The 21,762-nt window shown below is 42.4% G+C and overlaps 1 protein-coding gene across 1 annotated transcript in view; it reads right to left on the reverse strand.

Annotated features, from left to right (window-relative positions):
• The window catches only part of cd36 (CD36 molecule (thrombospondin receptor)), a 50,534-nt gene that overhangs the window by 13,418 nt on the left and 15,354 nt on the right, over positions 1-21,762 (reverse strand). The window contains exons 3-6 of the mRNA XM_060903549.1: positions 8,804-8,948; positions 1,943-2,089; positions 1,236-1,327; positions 213-262 (exon numbers count right to left, since the gene is read on the reverse strand). Of these exons, the coding sequence (XP_060759532.1) occupies positions 213-262; positions 1,236-1,327; positions 1,943-2,089; positions 8,804-8,948 (434 nt within the window). The remainder of the gene's footprint in view (positions 1-212; positions 263-1,235; positions 1,328-1,942; positions 2,090-8,803; positions 8,949-21,762) is intronic.

Below are 21,762 nucleotides of genomic sequence, written 5' to 3' on the forward strand. Positions count from 1 at the left end.
AACTCTCCATCAACAGACATAAACGTGTGCTTTCTGCTCCAACACACCTTTAAATAATTGCTTACGGTAATTATGCTTCTGTTCTGAACCCTAGGGTTCTGAGGAGAACCTCAGGCACCGTCCCAAACCACACGTTCTTTAAAGATCCCTAGAATCATCTAGAACGTTGATGTTTGGGACGCAGCTGTGAGTGTGAGAGAATGAAAGCTCACCTGTGCCGTTAATCATATTACAGTATGCATCATTCCAATAGGGCAGAGACCTAAAAAACACACACACACACACACACACACACACACTGTCAATCACCCCCTCTCTCTAAAGGCGCATTAACTGCTGTTTGTTTGTTTCCTTCTTCTGCATGTGTCACTGCTACAGTTGCCATGACAACAGTCCACCCAGTTCTGATCACAACATTAGTATGCAGGAAGACAAACCAAACATCTCCATCTGTCTGTCTGTTCATTTGTCTGTCTTTTTATCTGTTCTTTTGTCTGTAGATCTGATAAATAGTTCTGTTCATCATTTATGTCTGTCTGCCCGTTTTATCTATTCATCTATCCATCTGTCTAGCTCTCTATTTGTCCATCTATCTGTCTGCCTGCCTGTGTGTCTGTCGATTACATATTTATCCAAGAGTTTATCTACCTGTTTATGTCTGTCTGTCTTCCTGTCTGTCTGCGTGCCTGCCTGTCTGTCTGATAAGAATAATATGAATTTATCTTCCTGCATCTATTTATCTGTCCATCTTTCTATCTGCCTCTCAGTCTGTATCCATTTGTCAGTCTGTCTGTCCATTCATCTGCCATCTATCCATCCATCCATCTGTCTGTCTGTTTGTCCATCCATCTCTTTGTCTGTGCCTTGGTCTGTCCATTCATCTGTTGTTAAGCCGTCTCTCTGTCTGTCCATCTGTCTGTGACCGTTCGTTCATCTGTTGTTGATCCATCTGTCTGTCTGTCTGTCTGTCTGTCTGTCTCTTCATCCGTTTGTCTCTCTATTTGTCTGTCTTTCTGTCTCTCACTCTATCTATCTGTATGCATGTATGTTCATCCATTTCTCTATCTGTCTGTCTATTCATCTGTCCATTAATTCGTCTGTCTATCTTTATGTCAGGAGAGTTTTGTCCTCTAGGGGCGCTAGAGTTCTGCTCTACCTGTGGCGAACAACACAAAATTGAAACATTTAAACAATTCTAGCATTATAACTGTGCGTGTGTGGGTAAAGACACTCACTTCGTGTAATTCCAGGAGCTGATGCTGTTTACTCTGCTGATGTCGCCTTTGCCTGTGAATACGTTGTAGAGTCCGTCGTCGCTTCCGTTATACTGATCACACAAACACACATTATCTGTCTGTCTATACAACCTTAACATCACGTCCACCACAGTACTGCTGAACTCTGATTGGTCAGAAGAAGGTGTTGATTTATTCTCTATAACAGCACCTCTGGCAGTAGCGCAAGTTTATATTAATGCGCCCGTTCTATACGCCATCGTTTCTATAGCAGCTGGACTCATACAGCGGATGCTCCACTGATGATAAACAGATTAAACTAACGGTTGAGACGATTAATTTTTCTCTAATTTAGTTCCAGCGCTTGGTAATAGTCAGAGGTAAAGCTGACACTTTAAGTCTTCCGACATCTTCAGGACAGACGAGTTTACACTTTACAGAAATAAAAAAAAGAGAAGCTGGTGAGGGAAGGACTGTTTATCGCTACTATAATTAATGGACCAAAACAATGACGTGTCTTCTTTAATCAATAAAAAATGTTAATTGTCGGGAAATCGCCATGGCATAAGAGGAAAAGAGGAATAAAACACCTGTGGACATGCTGTTATAGGAAAATAATCAACTTTGTTTAACTTTGCAGATTACTATTATGATGATTTTTATTGTTTTATTCTTAAACCATCTAAACACTGCGTAAAGTCTCATACTGGGTAAAAAACTCCCATCTTAAACTTCAGTATGGGGTCATTGTAGCCCCATAACAGCTCCTTCACGGTTCTGTTCTGAAACAGAGACGAGCCGTTCTTCTGGATCAGGAAATCAGAAAATTTGTTATCTCCCAGATTGTAGATACCCTGAAATGGACAAAAAAAAAAGCCCTCGTCAGGACTGTTAGAGTCAGAAGTTCAACGCTTTGTCAGGTTCAGTCCTCAGCCGTGCTGTGTCCTGACCTGACCTTTTTCTTTAGATTAGATTAAATTCAACTTTGTCATTGCACATGTCACAGGTACAAGGCAACAAAATGCAGATTGCATCTAACCAGAAGTGCATAGCAGTAAATTACATAAGTGTCATCTCATCTCATCTCATCATCTCTAGTCGCTTTATCCTGTTCTACAGGGTCGCAGGCAAGCTGGAGCCTATCCCAGCTGACTACGGGTGAAAGGTGGGGTACACCCTGGACAAGTCGCCAGGTCATCACAGGGCTGACACATAGACACAGACAACCATTCACACTCACATTCACACCTACGCTCAATTTAGAGTCACCAGTTAACCTAACCTGCATGTCTTTGGACTGTGGGGGAAACCGGAGCACCCGGAGGAAACCCACGCGGACACGGGGAGAACATGCAAACTCCGCACAGAAAGGCCCTCGCCGGCCACGGGGCTCGAACCCGGACCTTCTTGCTGTGAGGCGACAGCGCTAACCACTACACCACCGTGCCACCCTTTTTGCATTGTTATCCTATATTATTTTTAAAAAAAAAGAATTTATTAGAAGCCGAAGAACATATCTTAATGAAGGGTGCCAATAATTGTGGAGGGCGCTGTGTGTGTGTGTATATATATATATATATATATATATATATATATATACACACACACACTGACCACTTTATTAGAAACACCCATCCAGCTGCTGTTTTCTGCAGTTCTCTACTCAGCCGATCCCTCGACAACGGCACGATGCATCAATTCATGCAGATACAAATCAAGAGCTTCAGTTAATGTTCACAAGGAGGAACTAGTCTGAAAAGGAGGGAGAGAGTAGAGAGAGAGAAGATCTCCAGACCAGAAAAAGTGTGCGTGTTGCGTGTGTGACTGTGTGTGAGCAGCGAGTGAGTAAAGCTGAAAAGGAGAAAAATAAGGAAAATAGTGTGTGTGTGTGTGTGTGAACATCAGCTCCCGCCTGGCGTGCTTCTGTACTCCACCCACATCAAGGACTTATTACAGTGGTGCCGAAACCTGGGAGTACAGAAGGGAACCACCACATGGAGTCCTCCCCATTTAAGGAGCTCATCCATGCCCTCGTTACCACCCAGCAGAACCAGCATCAAGCGCTGACCACCCTCCGGAAGGAGCAAGACAACGCTTTGAAGCCTTGATGCTGGCCCAGCAGGAAGATTGCCAGGCATTCCAGCGTCTGCTCACATCGGCGGGGGTTTTGACCGCCACCACAGTGGACCCTCCTCACGTCACCATCACGAAGATGGGCCCACATGACGATCCAGAATCTTTTCTCACTCTCTTTGGGCAAGGGGCTGAAATGTGGGGGTAGCCGCTCAAGCAGCATGCAGCGCACCTCCTCCCACTCCTGACTGGCGAGGCACAGCTCACAGCACAGCAACTCCCTGACAAACACCGACCTAAAGAGAGCCATCCTGCAATGTGTTGCCTGCTCCCCGGAACAACATTGCCAGTGCTTCCAGACACTGACATTGGAGGAGGTCAGCCAGCTGTTTGCATTCAGCCAACAACTCCAGGACACCTGCCGGCAGTGGCTGAGGGCGGAAGACTGTGATGCCGACGGGATCATTGATCTGATGGCACTGGAACAGTTCATCTCTCGACTTCCAGAAGGAACGGCAGAACGGGTTTAGTGTCATCGCCCGGCGACGCTAGAACGAGCTATCGAGTTGGCGGAGGATCATCTGGTGGCGGTTCTGATGGCAGGCAGATGAAGCATCTCTCCTCATTTCTTTTCTCTCCTTTTCCCCCCTCTCTCTCTTTCCTTTCCGTGCCCCATTCCCCCACTGTGGAGGCAGGAGCCAGCCTCTCCCCAGCCAGCCTGTCATACCCGTGGTGTCCTCCCATCTCTCTCTTCCGTATCTGTGTCTTCTCCCCCTCAGGTGAGTGACGCCCATAATGCTGGTGCAGAGAGAAAGTATGGGCCGATGTGCTGGCGCGGCGGGGAGCCGGAGCATCTCCAGAGTCAGGGCTCTGTAATGGAGGTGGGAGCTGTGATCCAGATCCCCGACATGCCAGAGACCGACCCTGATTGGGCCGGAATGTATCACATACCGTTAAGTGTTCAAGGGGATACCTATCACACGTTGGTTGATTCTGGTTGTAATCAGACCTCAATTCACCAAAGCCTGGTGCAAGGTGAGGCACTGGGGAGAGCACAAGCAGTGAAGGTGTTGTGTGTGCATGGGGATGTTCACAATTATCCTCTAGTGTCTGTCCATATTCTATTCCGGGGCCAAAAGCATAGAATAAAGGCAGCGGTTAATCCTCATCTCACCCACTCACTGATTTTGGGAACTGATTGGCCAGGGTTTCGAACCTTAATGGAATACGTTGTAGGGAGTGGGTCTTGCAGTAAAACGCCATGGGGGGATCCCCATGACTGGAGAAGCTGTCACAGAGCCGTCCACATCATCACTGTGTCAGGGCGATACGAGGAGTGAGGAGCAGTTCGCGCTTCCTCCCGCTCTCGGGGATTCCCTCAAGGATTTCCTTTTAGAGCAGTCACAAGATGAGACTCTGCAGCATGCGTTTGACCAAGTGAGAGTAATCGATGGTCAAACTCTCCAGCAAATGCGACACCCGCCTTCCCGTACTTCGCGGTTATTAAAGATAGACTGTATCAAGTGACACAGGACACTCAAACCAGTGAACAAATAACCCAGTTGTTAATCCTTAAGAGCCGTAGGGAACTAGTGTTCCATGCGGCTCACTGTAATCCCATGGCTGGACACTTAGGGCAGGATAAAACACTAGTCTGAATAATGGCCCAGTTCTATTGGCCAGGGATTCGGGGGATATTCGTCGGTGGTGTGTGGTGGGCCGTGAATGCCAATTAGTAAATCCTGCGGCCACTCCAAAAGTGCCTTTGCACCCTCTCCCTCTAATCGAGACCCCTTCGAGAGAATTGGTATGGATCTCGTTGGGCCATTAGATCGGTCAGCACAAGGATATCGCTTTATTTTAGTTCTCGTGGACTATGCAACGCAATATCCAGAAACAGTGCCTCTCTGCAATATCTCAGCACGCAGTATTGCAGAAGTACTCTTCCATATTATCTCCCAGGTTGGGATTCCAAAAGAAATCCTGACAGACCAAGCCACTTTGTTTATGTCACGCACACTGCGCGAACTGTATGAGTTACTGGGGATTAAATCTATCCGCACCAGCATTTATCACCCACAAACAGATGGTTTGGTAGAGAGGTTTAATCAAACACTTAAAAATTTAATTCAAAAGTTTGTAAGTGAAGACGCACGTAATTGGGACAAATGGCTCGAGCCCCTGTTATTTGCAGTAACAAGAGGTCCCACAAGCCTCCATGGGGTTTTCTCTCTTTGAATTATTATATGGGCAAAAGCCATGTGGCATGTTAGACGTGCTGCAGGAAAATTGAGAGGCGGGACCTTCGCCTAGTAAGAATGAAATTCAATATGTTCTCGACCTGTGTGCAAAGCTCCACACCTTCACGCACTTAACCCAGGAGAATTTGTGGCAGGCACAAAAAGGTCAAGCCCGGCTGTACACCAGGGGCATGTGCCTTAGAGAGTTCACTCCAGGAGACAAAGTACTTGTGTTATTGCCCACATCGAGTTTTAAATTAGTCGCCAAGTGGCAAGGGCCTTTCGAGGTCACACAGCAAGTCAGGGACGTTGACTATGAGGTGAGGTGAACGGATGAGGGTGGGGCTCCACAAATATACCACCTTAACCTATTAAAATGCTGGAATGAGGGGGTCCCTGTGACATTGGCAGTTCCAAAGAAGAAAGAAAGAAAGCACAACTTTATTCATCACACACTTGTGAAATTTCCTCTCTGCATTTAACCCATCTGAAGCAGTGAACACACACATGCACACACACATACCCAGAGCAGTGGGGAGCAATCGGGAGTTAGGTGCCTCGCTCAAGGGCACCCCAGCCCAAGGCCATCCCATATTAACCTAACCGCATGTCTTTGAACTGTGGGGGAAACTGGAGCAAACCCACGCAGACACGGGGAGAACATGCAAACTCCACACCGAAAGGCCCTTGCTAGCCACTGGGTTCAAACCCAGAACCTTCTTGCTGTGAGGCAACCGTGCAAACCACTACACCACCATGCCACCCATAAGGCGGAGCTGGGGCCCGAGGTAAAAACAACCAAAACCACAACCTGAACCACTCCGGTCCCTTGTGGAGACCACCTCTCACCGGCCCAACTCACAGAGGTGGCCAAGTTGCAGGAGGAATTTTCAAAAGTGTTCTTGCCCCTTCCCGGCCACACCCACCTCATAGAACACCACATTGAAACGCCCCCAAGGGTGGTGGTGTGTAGCTGCACTTACCACTTACCCGAACACAAAAAAAGGGCGGTTTGGGATGAACTCAAGGCCATGCTCGGCATGGGCATAATCAAGGAATCACACAGTGACTCGAGCAGCCCGGTGGTCCTGGTACCCAAGGTCAACTGGTCGGTCTGGTTCTGTGTGGACTATGGAAAAGTCAATGCGGTGTCTAAATTCGACGCGTACCCAGTGTCTTGCATTGATGAGTTGCTCAATCGATTAGGCGCTGCTCAATTTTATTCGACACTGGATTTGATGAAGGGATATTGGCAGATACCCTTGACTCCTTTATCATGAGAGAAAATGGCTTTTTCCACACTGTTTGGATTTCACCAGTTTGTCATGCTTCTTTTTGGGTTGCTTGGGTCTCCCACTACGTTCCAGCGGCTCATGGACAAGATCCTCTGCCCCCACACCACCTATCTGGCAGCCTACTTAGATGATATCATCATATACAGCAGTGATTGGCCGTGGCACATAGAACACCTTACGGCCATCCTAGAGTCGCTGAAGCAGGTGGGTCTCACAGCTAACCCAAAAGAGTGTGCAATTGAGTGGGTGGAAGTATGGTATCTGGATTTCCAACTGGGTCATGGGCAGGTGCATCCCCAAATTGACAAGACAGCAGCAACTGCAGCCTTCCCGAGGCCTGAGACCAAAAAGGGGGTGAGACAGTTCTTGGGGCTGGCTGGCTACTATCATAAGTTCATGCCTAATTATTGGGATGTCACCAGCCCGCTGACTGATCTCACTAAAAAGGGAGCACCAGATCCAGTCCAGTGGACGGAGCAGTGCCAACAGGTTTTCACCACGGTAAAAGCTGCACTGTGTGAGAGGCCACTCTTACACTCCCCTGACTTCTCTCTCCCCTTTATTTTGCAGACAGATGCATCGGACAGAGGGCTGGGGGCCATTTTGTCCCAGAAGGCGGAGGGCGAGTAACTCCCGCAAGCTCTCGATGCATGAGAATAAGTACAGCACCATCAAGAAAGAGTGCTTGGCCATCAAGTGGGTGGACCTCACCCTCCGTTATTGCCTGCTGGGGCACCCTTTCACCCTCTGTTCAGACAACACGCCCCTCCAGTGGCTCCACCACATGAAAGATGCCAATGTGCGGATCACCTGTTGGTATCTAGCCCTCCAGACATTTAAATTCAAGGTGGTCTACAGGCCGGGGGCGCAGATGGTAGTGGCAGACTTCCTGTCCTGTCGGGGGGGGAGTCCGTTGCAGGCCGGACGGCTCCCCAGCCTGAGTGGGGGGGTGGGGGTATGTGGCAGCAGGAGCATGGCTTAGCATCAGTTTGTGAATGGAGGGCGGGGCCAGGGAAGGTGAGTGGCAAAGTCAATGCACCTGTGGTTAATTAATCTTGTGTCTGTGTTGCTGCAGTGACAGAGGATAGAAAAGGAGGGAGAGAGCAGAGAGAGAGAGAAGCTCTCCTGACCAGAACACGTGTGTGTGTGTGTGTTGCGTGCGTGACTGTATGTGAGCAGCGAGTGAGTAAAGCTGAAAAGGAGAAAAATAAGGAGTGTTTGTGTGAACATCAGCTCCCGCCTGCCGTGCTTCTGTACCCCACCCACATCAGGGACTTATTACAGTTATGAAGAAAAAACATTTGATCTCATTGGTTAATGAGGCCCATTTTGGACCATGTGATCCTCATACAGAATATTACGGCAATTTTCAAAAAATTAAGCCTTTTTTTTTCAATCTTTGATTTGTAAGATCTCAAGAACGGATAAACAGATTTTAATTCTGTAAAAAGAATGTTGTTCTGCATTCAATTCTGAATTCGATGAGAGCAGTTTCAAGCAATTTAAATTGAATTTGAATTTATACCTGATATGCCTAATTTTATCTGAATAATGAAAAAATAATAATTACAATTATTTATTTATTTAGCATTTAAAGACTACTTTTTGTAACGTTAGCATCTCTCTCTCTCTCTCTCTCTCTCACACACACACACACACACACACACGTTTGACACACAGCCTCTTTAACGATGATGCACATGTGAGAGATAAAAGCTGAACAGCTCTGTGAATGATTTCCATCCTTTCTGTGTTTATTATGAGACATTACGCCATAAAGTCTCACATACGGTATAACCTTACCCAGAATGCACTGCTGTAACATCACAACATGACCATGAACACAACTACAGAAAGAGAGGGAGAGAGTATACAGAATGTGTATGTACATTTGTGTGTGTGTGTGTGTGTGTGTGTGTGTGTGTGTGTGTGTGTGTGTTTAGGAGAGAAGGTAACGCACAACCACACCGAGGTTCAGTGTGGTCACCATGTCCTCCTCTGCTCCCACAGACATGTCCGGCTCAAAGATGGCTCCTGATGGCAGCACAAAGGACACGGTCTGGTTCTGGCAGAACGTCACATTCTCTTTGGGGATGTACCTTGTCCTGAAGAACGCAGGAACACACAAAAGGGAAGAAGAAGAAGCCTTTATTTGTCCCATGCACACTCAAGCACAGCAAAATTCCTCCTCTGCATTTAACCCATCTGAAGCAGTGAACACACGCATGCACACAAGTGAGCAATGAGCACACAGAGCAGTGGGCAGCTATGCTACAGCACCTGGGGAGCAGTTGTGGGCTAGGTGCCTTGCTCAAGGGCACTTCAGCCCAACCTCAGGCCATGGCTGCCCCATGTTAACCTAACCGCATGTCTTTGGACTGTGGGGGAAACTGGAGCACCTGGAGGAAACCCAGGCAAACACAGGGAGAACTTGGATTGGTGCTATATGATATGATACATGATATGATATGATGTCATTAATGTGCACCACTTGCACCACCCACTCCTGAGCAGTGTTGTTTTTGGCAGCCATTTTTGATTTAGTTTTAGTCTTAGTCTTTTGGACAAAATGCTTATTAGTTTTAGTCACATTTTAGTCAATTCCATCCTTGATAGTTTTGGTCTAGTTTTAGTCGACGAAAACTAAAAGGGTTTTAGTCCAGTTTTAGCCATTCATTTTAGTCAAAAAAATAATTACTTTAAAACATTAAATTAGGCCAATACAGAGATAGGAAACTGTAGTTGAGGTTGACAGGTTGTGCATAACATACTCTCAAAACAGTGTCTCAAAACAAACTTGTTTCACTTGAACGTAAAAAGTATGTCAAATATTTGGGTTTAATAATCGATGACAATCTTTCTTGGAAGCCTCATATTGATTTTATTTGCAAGACAATCAGCAAGGTTGTCGGCCTTTTGGCCAAGCTTAGACATTTTATTCTACTACATACCCTTATGACATTATATCGCTCTCTGATTCAACCTTATTTAACATATGGTCTTAGTTCTTGGGGACAGGCTTGTAAAACTCATATAAATAAAGTATTAATCCTACAAAAACGAGCTTTAAGATTAATCCATTTTGTTGATAATAGAGAAAGTGCCCTTCCATTGTTTTCCAAAACTAATATTTTACCAGTAAATCTTCTTTTCTATGAATGTATTTCTAAATTAATGTATGACGTTGTTAATCAAAGTGCACCCTCAAACATCTGTAAATTATTTTCTTCTATTTCTAGTATCCATTCTTATAACACTAGGTCATCTTACTCCAAGAACTTATATACTCAGTATTCTTGTAGAAATCTACAAAAGAACTCATTTTCCCATGTTGGTGTTAGGGTATGGAACCAGATTCCAACTTCTATAAGATCTTCATCTAAATTGTCGTTCAAGAAAAAAGTCAGACACAACCTTTTTTCTGATTTAAGTAGATATGGATATGATGTTGACATCTCCAAACTCTTTCTTTCTACATAACTTTATATATATATATATATATATATATATATATATATATATATATATATATATATATATAGAGAGAGAGAGAGAGAGAGAGAGAGAGAGAGAGAGAGAGGATATATATCAGATAGAGGAAGTGGCTGATATCAAGAAATCCTACCAGTGGCTGGATAATGCAGGACTGACAGACAGCACAGAGGCACTAATCATGGCAGCACAAGAACAGGCCATAAGCACAAGAGCCATAGAGGCCAGGATCTACCAGAGTAGATCAGACCCAAGATGCAGACTGTGCAAAGAAGCCCCTGAAACAGTCCAGCACATAGTAGCAGGGTGTAAGATGCTAGCTGGATCAGCATACATGGAGAGGCACAACCAAGTGGCTGGGATAGTATACAGGAACATCTGCAACCAGTATGGAATAGAAATGCCCAAGTCCCAATGGGCCATACCACAGAAGGTGGCTGAGAACAACAGGGCCAAGATTCTGTGGGACTTCAGCTTCCAGACTGACAAACAGATCCTGGCTAACCAACCGGACATAGTGGTGGTGGACAAAGAGCAGAAGAGGGTGGTGGTGATAGATGTGGCGATCCCAGCTGACGCCAACATCAGGAAGAAGGAACATGAGAAACTTGAGAAGTATCAAGGGTTGAAAGAGCAGCTGGAACGGATGTGGAAGGTCAAGGGTTGTGTGGTCCCCGTGGTAGTGGGGGCACTTGGGGCAGTAACCCCCAAACTGGGAGAGTGGCTCCAGCAAATCCCAGGAACAACATCTGAAGCCTCAGTCCAGAAGAGCGCAGTCCTAGGAACATCGAAGATACTGCGCAGAACCCTCAAACTCCCAGGCCTCTGGTAGAGGACCCGAGCTTGAGGATGACATGGATACCACCCCCCCGCCGGGGGTGAGAAGGAGATTTTTTTTTATTTATTTATCTATCTTAGTTTTAACTTTAAATATTCTTTAATACCATGCATGAATTATTATCAGTATGACAAGTATACCTCTCTCTCTCTATATATATTTTTTTCAATGTTATTGAATGATCTATTACTGTACCTTTATATTGAATAACAAGTATTGCCTCCTCTTTTTTGTGACCAAATTGTTGTTAATTTGTCAAGCATGTTTTATTATCTTTTTCATACATATTTAAGTATTATATTAATTCATATAAAATATTTTTTCTTTATAAACATGAGTCTGCCTTGATTAGCAGTGCGCTATTTGCAGACTTGTGTAGTCTATTATATGTTTATATGTAATTGAAATAAAAGATTGATTGATTGCCCATAAAGCTCCTTTCTGCTCCTCCTACTCAAGCGAGTAGGACGCTTCTTTGCTTTGCTCCTGCTTTCTTAATCTTTATTTCTATACTTTACTTTCTCATTGAATTTCCACTTTTTTTTCTCTTTTCTTCATCTTTATAAGCTTTTAATTTAATTTTAATTTCCACTTTTTTTTTTTTTAAATGCCAGGAAGCAAAAAATCCTGCAGAAAATGCATGGAATTAGAACAGAGGATTTCTATTCTGGAATCAAAGATTAATGCTTTGCCAAAGACGGATGAATTAAAAGCGATATCTCAGGAAAGGAGTACAGAAACAGTGGCTGAAAATGCAGAGATTGCGCTCCGACAGACTGAGGACATTGCAGACCAAGTGGAAGAATTCATAACTCAAGCTGTACAAAATGTGAGTACTGAAAACTGGCAAATGATGGGTGCTAAGCCCAAAAACAAAAACAGAAGAATAATTACTTCAACACCAGCTCGTTCTACAAATTACAATAGGATCTACAATCCTATGGAAAATCCACAGCCCATAAAGCTTCAGAACAAATTTGAATGCCTCAGGGATGTGGAAGAGGATTTGTCAAGTGGACAAACACATAGTAAAAAGAGATCGCACCAAGATCGAAGAGCTGTGAGAAGAGGCAAAAAGCAGCTCGTAACACCACCTGATCCCACAACCCTTGTTCTTGGTGATTCCACTGTAAAGGCCAATTTATGCTGACAACCCAGTCCTCGCAGACGGTGTCGCAGACAGTGTCTGCGTAGCCCCCCCACCTTCGCAGACGCTCTGCGCACACCTCCCAAAAATTGTGACCACCGCAGAAGCCTCGCAGACAAGAGGGCTCTGATTGGTCCACTCTACCCGCTGTACACGCACTTCCGCTTCCCTACTTTCCCGGTTTGTTTTGTTTTCACGACCGGCATTTTTAAAAACACGAGTGAAGATGGAGCAGCATGAAGAGCGATTGATTGAGGAAGTGAAGAAGTACGGACATCTATACGACTCCAGTTCTAGTCATTATAAAAAAGTTCTAGTCATTATAAGTAACCGGAGGATAAACACTCCATTAACCACACCCACCAACTACTCCTAGCGACTTCTCGCCCCCTTGCGTTGTGCCGGTGAATAACATCGCGCACGCCTATTCCCCCGCTCAACAATAAATTACAACTGTCTGCGAAAAGCTATCTGCGAAAGCCTTGTCGCACAAGCATGCAGAGGACTTAAGACAATTAAAAGGTTATGAGATGATTATTTGTTGTCTTCCAAATGCATCCATCTCTGACACCAAAGACAGCATTTTGAAACTCATGTCCGAGCATAAAACGATTAAGCGTATTGTTGTACATGTGGGAGCAAATGATGTTTTCAGAGAACAGCTGTTTGTCCAAGATGATTTCAGAAAACTTTTTTCTGAGCTCTATAAGACTGGAATTCAATCTTTTATCAGTGGCCCACTCCCAGCAAGAGGAAGTTTTGCTTTTTCTCGACTCTTCAGTCTTAACACCTGGCTTGGAAAAACTTGTTCTTCATTTGGTATGAATTTCATAGACAATTTTAATCTTTTTTGGAATCGCAAAGAATTCTACAAGCCAAATAGCACTGAACTCAGCTGGATTGGAGCCAAAATTCTTAGCAGACCACTACAAACTTGCAATCTTTTCTCAGCCAGCACCGAGGAAAACAGTTGATAAGATGTCGCAGACTGACATAGTTACAAAGCCTAAACAATCATCTTTGCAAGTCGTCATCAAGGACACACAAACATCTGACTTGCAGGCCTCCCAACATTCAAGGACAGACGACTCCACTTCTCCTCGGATGGATTTCCCAAATAGCATGAAAAAATTGCTCCCAATGGCTACACTCTCTTTTTCCAGCCCAAATTTGTCGCGACAAGCAGTGTACCCAGTTCATCAAAATTGTGTTCGTCCAGGACTTTCAGCTGGCTACAAATCTTTTTCACCATCCAAAAGATACATGTCATCTCCAGTCCTTTCACCCTCAAACCAAATGGAACATTTAGAAAGTCTTGTTTGATGTACTCTGGGTCCCTGCAAATGGATGTAGAAAAAAGCTGGGACCCGATGTTGACACTATTCCTGTGTTGATAAGAAACAGAAAACATAGAGCACATTTAACCCTGGGGGTGAACCAATCTAATCTCCTTCCTGTTTTAAAACAGCATCAGAGTGCACAACCAAATATTACTGTAAAACTAGCCCTTCTGAACATTAGATCACTTTTAAACAAGTCATTTTTTAATTAATGATCTTATTTGTAAACACAATCTTGATTTTTTGCTTCTAACTGAAACCTGGCTGGATCAAGCAAATAGTGCTACCACCCTTATCGAAGCAGCTCCCCCAAATTTTAATTTTTTGAATGTTACCCGACAAAGGAAAGGTGGAGGGATCGCAAATATATTCAAAGTCTCTTTTCAATGTAAACAATCCTCACTTGGTGATTTTATGTCCTTTGAACACTTATGTGCACTTGTTACATGCTCTCCTAACATATTATTATTAACTATTTACAGGCCTCCGAGACATTCAGCCAAAGTCTTTCTTGAAGAGTTTGGTGAATTGTTATCAGTCATTTGCTTAGAGTTTGATTGTCTTATTATATCTGGGGATTTTAACTTGCATGTAGATAATACTGATAACATTTATGCCAAAGAACTATTTGCAATTATTGATAACTTTAACCTAGTACAACATGTACAGGGACTGACCCACTCTCGTGGTCATACTCTTGACCTCGTCATCACAAAGGGTCTTACTGTTTCTTATACTGTTGTTGACCTGGCCTTATCTGATCATTTCTGTGTTTTCTTCGAAGTTTCTATGTCTCCTCACATTCAGAATAGCTCAACGACTATAGGCAGGAGAGTCATAAACGACAACACATGTGCTCTTTTTAAGCAAGCTCTCTCTCAGAACTCAACCAAAATGTCAGACTCTGTAGATGATTTACTGGAATTTTTTAATTTAAATATGACCCAAATTATGGATGATATTGCTCCATTCAAAATAAAAAGAGTCAATGATAAGCAGAAAGCACCATGGAAGCAGTACCCGGCTGTTAAACTGCTAAAGAGAGAATGTAGAAAGACTGAAAGAAAATGGCGCAAATCTAAACTTCACATCCATTATCAAATCCATAAAGAGATGCTTTGTAATTATAATTATGAAATTCGTAAAGCAAGACAGTCTTTCTTCTCCAATATCATCAGCAGGAATATGAACAATGCCCGTGTGCTATTTTCAACAGTAGAGAAGCTAACTAATGCCCCACCACAATTAGCACCTGAACTTCTCTCAGTTAATAAATGCAATGAGTTTGCATCTTTCTTCAAAGGTAAAATTGATAAAATGCGGCAGAATATTTCTCATAATATATCTCAGTTGCAAAAAATTGAAAAACTGCAATCACCAATGACACAGATAGATAACTTTAACACAATGTCAGAATTTTGTTTAATTGATTATGAGACTCTTGAAAAAACTGTACAAAATCTCAGTTCCTCAACATCTGAATCTGGACATTCTGCCCACCAACTTTTTTAAGTCTGTTCTTCATCTTATAATTACAGATGTGCTTCAAATTATAAATACATCCTTGGAGACTGGTGTTGTTCCTGTGTCCCTAAAAAAAGCTGTTGTAAAGCCCCTTCTTAAAAAAAAATAATCTGGATCCTTCAGTGTTAAATAATTACAGGCCAATATCAAATCTACCATTCATCGGGAAAATCCTTGAAAAAATTGTCTTCAATCAATTAACTGCCTTCTTGATATCAAACAGCCGTTTTGATAATTTTCAGTCAGGATTTTGTGCCAATCATAGCACTGAAACAGCGCTGATTAAAGTTATAAATGACATATGTCTTAATACTGATGCAGGCAAAACATTGGTCCTGGTATTACTGGACCTCAGTGCAGCTTTTGATACTGTTGATCACAACATACTGCTATATCGACTTGAACACTGGGTTGGATTGACTGGTAAAGTTATCAATTGGTTAAAATCATACTTAAAAGATAGAAGCTTCTTTGTTACCCTGGGAAATTGTTCCTCAACGTCAATGCCCTTGACCTGTGGTGTCCCCCAGGGGTCGATTCTTGGACCATTACTTTTCAACCTTTATATGCTCCCACTTGGGCAAATTATCAATAAAAATTCAATTTTGTATCACTGCTATGCAGATGATACCCAAATTTATTTTTGCTCTATCACCAAATGATTATGCCCCCCTTGAATGTCTCTACCAGTGTATCGATCAAATCAATAGCTGGATGTCACAAAATTTTCTTCAGCTGAACACAGATAAAACAGAAGTAATTCTATTTGGAAAAAAAGATGAAAGACTCAGGATTACCACTATTCTTGACACAAAAGGGATTAAAACTAAAGAAATGGTTAAAAATCTTGGTGTTTTCATTGACAGCGAGCTAAACTTTGACAGTCACATGAAAGCAATCACTAAAACGGCATTTTATCACCTAAAAAACATTTCCAAACTAAGAGGACTTATGTCAAAACATGATCTGGAAAAACTAATACATGCCTTCATCTCTAGTAGGGTTGATTACTGCAATGGCCTTTTCACAGGCCTGCCAAAAAAGACCATCAAACGACTTCAGCTGGTGCAAAATGCAGCGGCTAGGGTTCTCACACGAACAAAAAGAACAGAGCGCATTACTCCAATTCTAAGGTCCCTTTACTGGCTTCCAGTAAGCTACAGAATTGACTTTAAAGTATTGCTGCTGGTGTACAAATCTCTAAATGGTACAGGGCCCAATTACCTCTCTGATATGTTGCAGCGGCCTAACCCAATCAGATCTACCAGATCGCAGCAGCAAAATTTACTATTAAAACCAGTTGTTAAAACAAAGTGTGGTGAAGCAGCTTTTAGCTACTATGCAGTACAGCTATGGAACCAACTGCCAGAGGACATTAAAAATGCTCCTGCTGTTAGCAGTTTTAAATCTAGGTTAAAGACCAAGCTGTTTTCAGATGCTTTCTGTTAAATAATTAATATTTTTACATTTTTTATAATCTTTACTTTCTCTGCATGTTTTAAATTTACTTTAACTTCTATTTTATTCTGCTAGTTTCTTTTTCTTTCTTTCTTTCTTTCTTTCTTTCTTTCTTTCTTTCTTTTTCTTTTTGGCATTTTAATATTTTATTTCTACTATTGTTTAATTCTTATTATTTTCTTTTAATTCTTTTAATTAATTATTTTAGAATAAAGATAAAATTATTTTATGTAATTTTATTTCTCTATTGTTTACTGTTTTTGTTTTTACTTCTGTAAAGCACATTGAACTGCCATTGTGTATGAAATGTGCTATATAAATAAACTTGCCTTGCCTTGCCTTGCCTTGCCTTGCCTTGCCTTGATTGATTGATTGATTGATTGATTGATTGATTGATTGATTGATTGATTGATTGATTGATTGATTGATTGATTGATTGATTGATTGATTGATTGATTGATTGATTGATTGATTGATTGATTGATTGATTGAAGTGCACATGCTCTCTCCATAAACACTGTCTAGTGCAGACATCCCAAGTCTCCCGGAAGTTCCGGGAGTCTCCTGCATATTGATAGTGGCTCCCTGATGCCCACAAATTGGAGAATATCTCCCGGAATCTAGAGCAAGCGAGCAAGAGCGTGCACGCAAAACATTAATGTCTGCATCGCGCATATGACGGAGTGCGCAAGGGAGAGCGAGAGAGACTGTTCATGTAGCTCATGCTAGACAATGTAGGTGCAATTAGTTTTAAGTGATCAATCTAATTAAATCAGTCTCATTAATAATCTCATTAAATCAGTCTCATTGATAATCTCATTAAATTAGTCTCATTGAATCGGTCTCATTAATCAATACCATTAATTTTGGTGCTTAATAATAAATTACCAAACAGCTAAATGATATATTCCAAATTATTATGATCACTTACCGTATTACATAACTCATATGCACCTTGGAATTCTTTTGAGATTGGGCTACAAAAATATTAGGCACAACAAATAAACACACAGTTTCAATAATAATTGAATTTATTATAACAAAGAAAAATGAATAATGGCAGTTGAAATATATACAAATATGACATATACTTGATGAGCGTGTGTGTGTGTGTGTGTGTGTGTGTGTGTGTGTGTGTGTGTGTGTGAGAGTGTAGGGGGAGGTGACCACATGTTTCTAAGTAGAACAAAAGAGTTAGCTTTAGTTGCTAGCTAAGATGTGTTTGTGTGTGGGTGTCCACGTGGTGGAGGCCTAGCTTGGTTGCTAGCTAAGACAAAGGAATGTTATCTAAGTAGAACAAAGGATTAGCTCTGTTGCTAACTAAGGTGTGTTCGTGGGTGTGAGGTCTTGTGACGACGTGGTGTAGGCCTTGTGGCCTAAACAAGAGGTTAGCCTAGCTTAATTAGCCATGTGTTGCTAGCTAAGCTAGCTTATAACACTACTACTGTAAATCCAGTGAAATCTTGATGAGGTCAAAATATGTGTAATAATGAAATTAAGGGTTAGAAAGGAATAGAGGACAGCATGCAAAAGCCTATCTATTAAGCAATTGAGAGATCAAAGCAAAATAGAACAATCAATTCAACATGCTGCGTGTCTACAGTGTAAACAATTAAACCATTCCTGAGTTTAAATTCACACTACTTCAATAAAGCTAATTCCTAAGACTAGTCTTTATGCCCAAAATTACCAGTCTTACTTAGTATCTCGCTTCCAGTGCAAGATTATAGAGGTGTTCCGAGACTTTTGGAGTTTCACCGTTGTGGAGACCTCCGTGAAGCACAGAGAATTTCTTGGTCCGACGCTTCGTAGTTCGTGGGAAGAAAATCTCTGATTAAACAATGTGCACAGCACTTTAGTTAGAAGGGATCCGGCCACTTCTTAACTTTAAATTAAACTGCTTTGGGCTGCAGTTTTGTACATACTTATAATGAATAAAAAACGGTTGTAACTCGACTGAGTTAAAAATCGCGCGATTCTGGAGTCTACCTTGGCCAAGGGTATGAAAGAAAAGCGCTAAATTTTGTTTCTTGCCAGAAAGACGTCTTTTCTTGGGTTTTCTGGTGCAGGGTATCTCTTTGTGTCCAGATGGCTTGACATCCATGACGAGAGAGAGAGAGAGACGGAAGCTTTGTTCCGTTACGTATGCCTTCAGGGAGGAAGTGACGTCATGGAGGACGTGACGTAGGTGATCCTGCCCAGGCGTGACGTAGGTCAACGCGGAAGTTAGTTGATGGGAGTTGTAGTTCTTAAAGAGACTGTGGTGCTGTTGTACTTACAACAAAGAGCATCCTGATTGGTTTACCAAACTCATTTCAGGGAGGTGTCATGACACCCCCCTTGCTGATGGGAAAAAAGTCATGCGTCACGACACCTCCCTGAAATGAGTTTCTGCAGGCTGGGATGTCTGCTAGTGCGCATGCTCCATTGTTCACAGACTCGTGTTTCTGCGTCCGTTTAACATGTCGCAATATATTAAGGCACAGCAACAGGTTTGAAAAGCTACATTTCCCCCGTATGTTTCACAGTAACTCAAATATGGGTCAATATATGACAAAGCATTCAGTTGCTGTCCCACCAATAATCCCTGCAGGACAAGTTTTACTCATGACATGTTAATTGAATTTAAGTTAGCTTAACCAAGCCAACTTTAGCATGAAGCTAGCGGTCCCATTCATTTTCACCAGGTCACAGTGTTTTGGAAAACTTCATAGGAAATTCATCACAGCCTGATTGTTGAGTGACCTTAACCAAAGCTAGCAAACGTATGCATGATCCGTTAACAGGACTTCTTGTAACGTTAACTTACCGTCGCAGAAATAGCAGCATGGTGAGCCTTTAGATGACTCTTGAGGTCAGCCATATTTTTGCCACGTAGTTTACAGCCACAGCGTGCAGGGCCGCTGACAGCTTTGGCTGGGCCCGGGACAAAATGCTCTGAATGGGCCCCCCCCCCCGGGTCAACCCACACACATACACACACACCTCTCTTATCCTAGTCTCTACTCACGCGATTGGGGTGCTTTTGAAGGAGCAGCGATGGACGGGGGATTTCGGGCAGGGCTGGGGGCGAACATATATGTATACTGTATGTGTGGGTATATATATATATATATATATATATATATATATATATATATATATATATATATATATATATACACAGTGGTGCCTGAAAGTTTGTGAACCCTTTAACATTTTCTATATTTCTGCATAAATATGACCTAAAACATCATCAGATTTTCACACAAGTCCTAAAAGTAGATGAAGAGAACCCAGTTAAACAAATGAGACAAAAATATTAGATTTGGTCATTTATTTATTGAGGAAAATGATCCAAAATTACATATCTGTGAGTGGCAAAAGTATGTGAACCTTTGCTTTCAGTATCTGGTGTGATCCCCTTGTGCAGCAATAACTGCAACTAAACATTTCCGGTAACTGTTGATCAGTCCTGCACACTGGCTTGGAGGAATTTTAGCCCATTCTTCCATACAGAACAGCTTCAACTCTAAGATGTTGGTGGGTTTCCTCACATGAACTGCTCGCTTCAGGTCCTTCCACAACATTTTGATTGGATTAAGGTCAGGACTTTGACTTGGCCATTCCAAAACATTAACTTTCTTCTTCTTTAACCATTCTTTGGTAGAACGACTTGTGTGCTTAAGGTCGTTGTCTTGCTGCATGACCCACCTTCTCTTGAGATTCAGTTCATGGACAGATGTCCTGACATTTTCCTTTAGAATTCACTGGTATAATTCAGAATTCATTGTTCCATCAATGATGGCAAGCCATCCTGGCCCAGATGCAGCAAAACAGGCCCAAACCATGATACTACCACCACCATGTTTCACAGATGGGATAAGGTTCTTATGCTGGAATGCAGTGTTTTCCTTTCTCCAAACATAACGCTTCTCATTTAAACCAAAAAGTTCTATTTTGGTCTCATCCTTCCACAAAATATTTTTCCAATAGCCTTCTGGCTTGTCCACGTGATCTTTAGCAAACTGCAGATGAGCAGCAATGTTCTTTTTGGAGAGCAGTGGCTTTCTCCTTGAAACCCTGCCATGCACACCATTGTTGTTCAGTGTTTTCCTGATGGTGGACTCATGAACATTAACATTAGCCAATGTGAGAGAGGCCTTCAGTTGCTTAGAAGTTACCCTGGGGTCCTTTGTGACCTCGCCGACTATTACACGCCTTGCTCTTGGAGTGATCTTTGTTGGTCGACCACTCCTGGGGAGGGTAATATTGGTCTTGAATTTCCTCCATTTGTACACAATCTGTCTGACTGTGGATTGGTGGAGTCCAAACTCTTTAGAGATGGTTTTGTAACCTTTTCCAGCCTGAGGAGCTTCATCAATGCTTTTTCTGAGGTCCTCAGAAATCTCCTTTGTTTGTGCCATGATACACTTCCACAAACATGTGTTGTGAAGATCAGATTTTGATCGACCCCTGTTCTTTAAATAAAACAGGGTGTCCACTCACACCTGATTGTCATCCCATTGATTGGAAACACCTGACTCTAATTTCACCTTCAAATTAACTGTTAATCCTTAAGGTTCACATACTTTTGCCACTCACAGATATGTAATATTTGATCATTTTCCTCAATAAATAAATGACCAAGTATATTATTTTTGTCTCATTTGTTTAACTGGGTTCTCTTTATCTACTTTTAGGACTTGTGTGAAAATCTGATGTTGTTTTAGGTCATATTTATGCAGAAATATAGAAAATTCTAAAGGGTTCACAAACTTTCAAGCACCACTATATATATATATATATATATATATATATATATATATATATATATATATATATATGTATACACACTATAGTATACTGTGCGTGTGTACTGTCCAGTGTGAAAAGCAGAGAAGAACACACCGCTCGAGAAATGGCGGGATATGATTGCGGGCTAATGTGAATATTCTTAGCTTCAATCAGATATATGAAACACAATGTTATTAAGCCGTTGTGGTTATGAAATGATTCAATGCCCTGTGCGTTTGATATGGTGTTCAGTGTGACTTGCTCTCCCCTCGTTTGTAACATGAATTGCGTGCCGCGTGTGCCTTGGTTGGGGTTACTTTACGGGGCTGGAAAAAGTTGGCTGT

This window comes from Neoarius graeffei, chromosome 21, assembly GCF_027579695.1.
Source record: "Neoarius graeffei isolate fNeoGra1 chromosome 21, fNeoGra1.pri, whole genome shotgun sequence".
Taxonomy (NCBI): domain Eukaryota; kingdom Metazoa; phylum Chordata; class Actinopteri; order Siluriformes; family Ariidae; genus Neoarius; species Neoarius graeffei.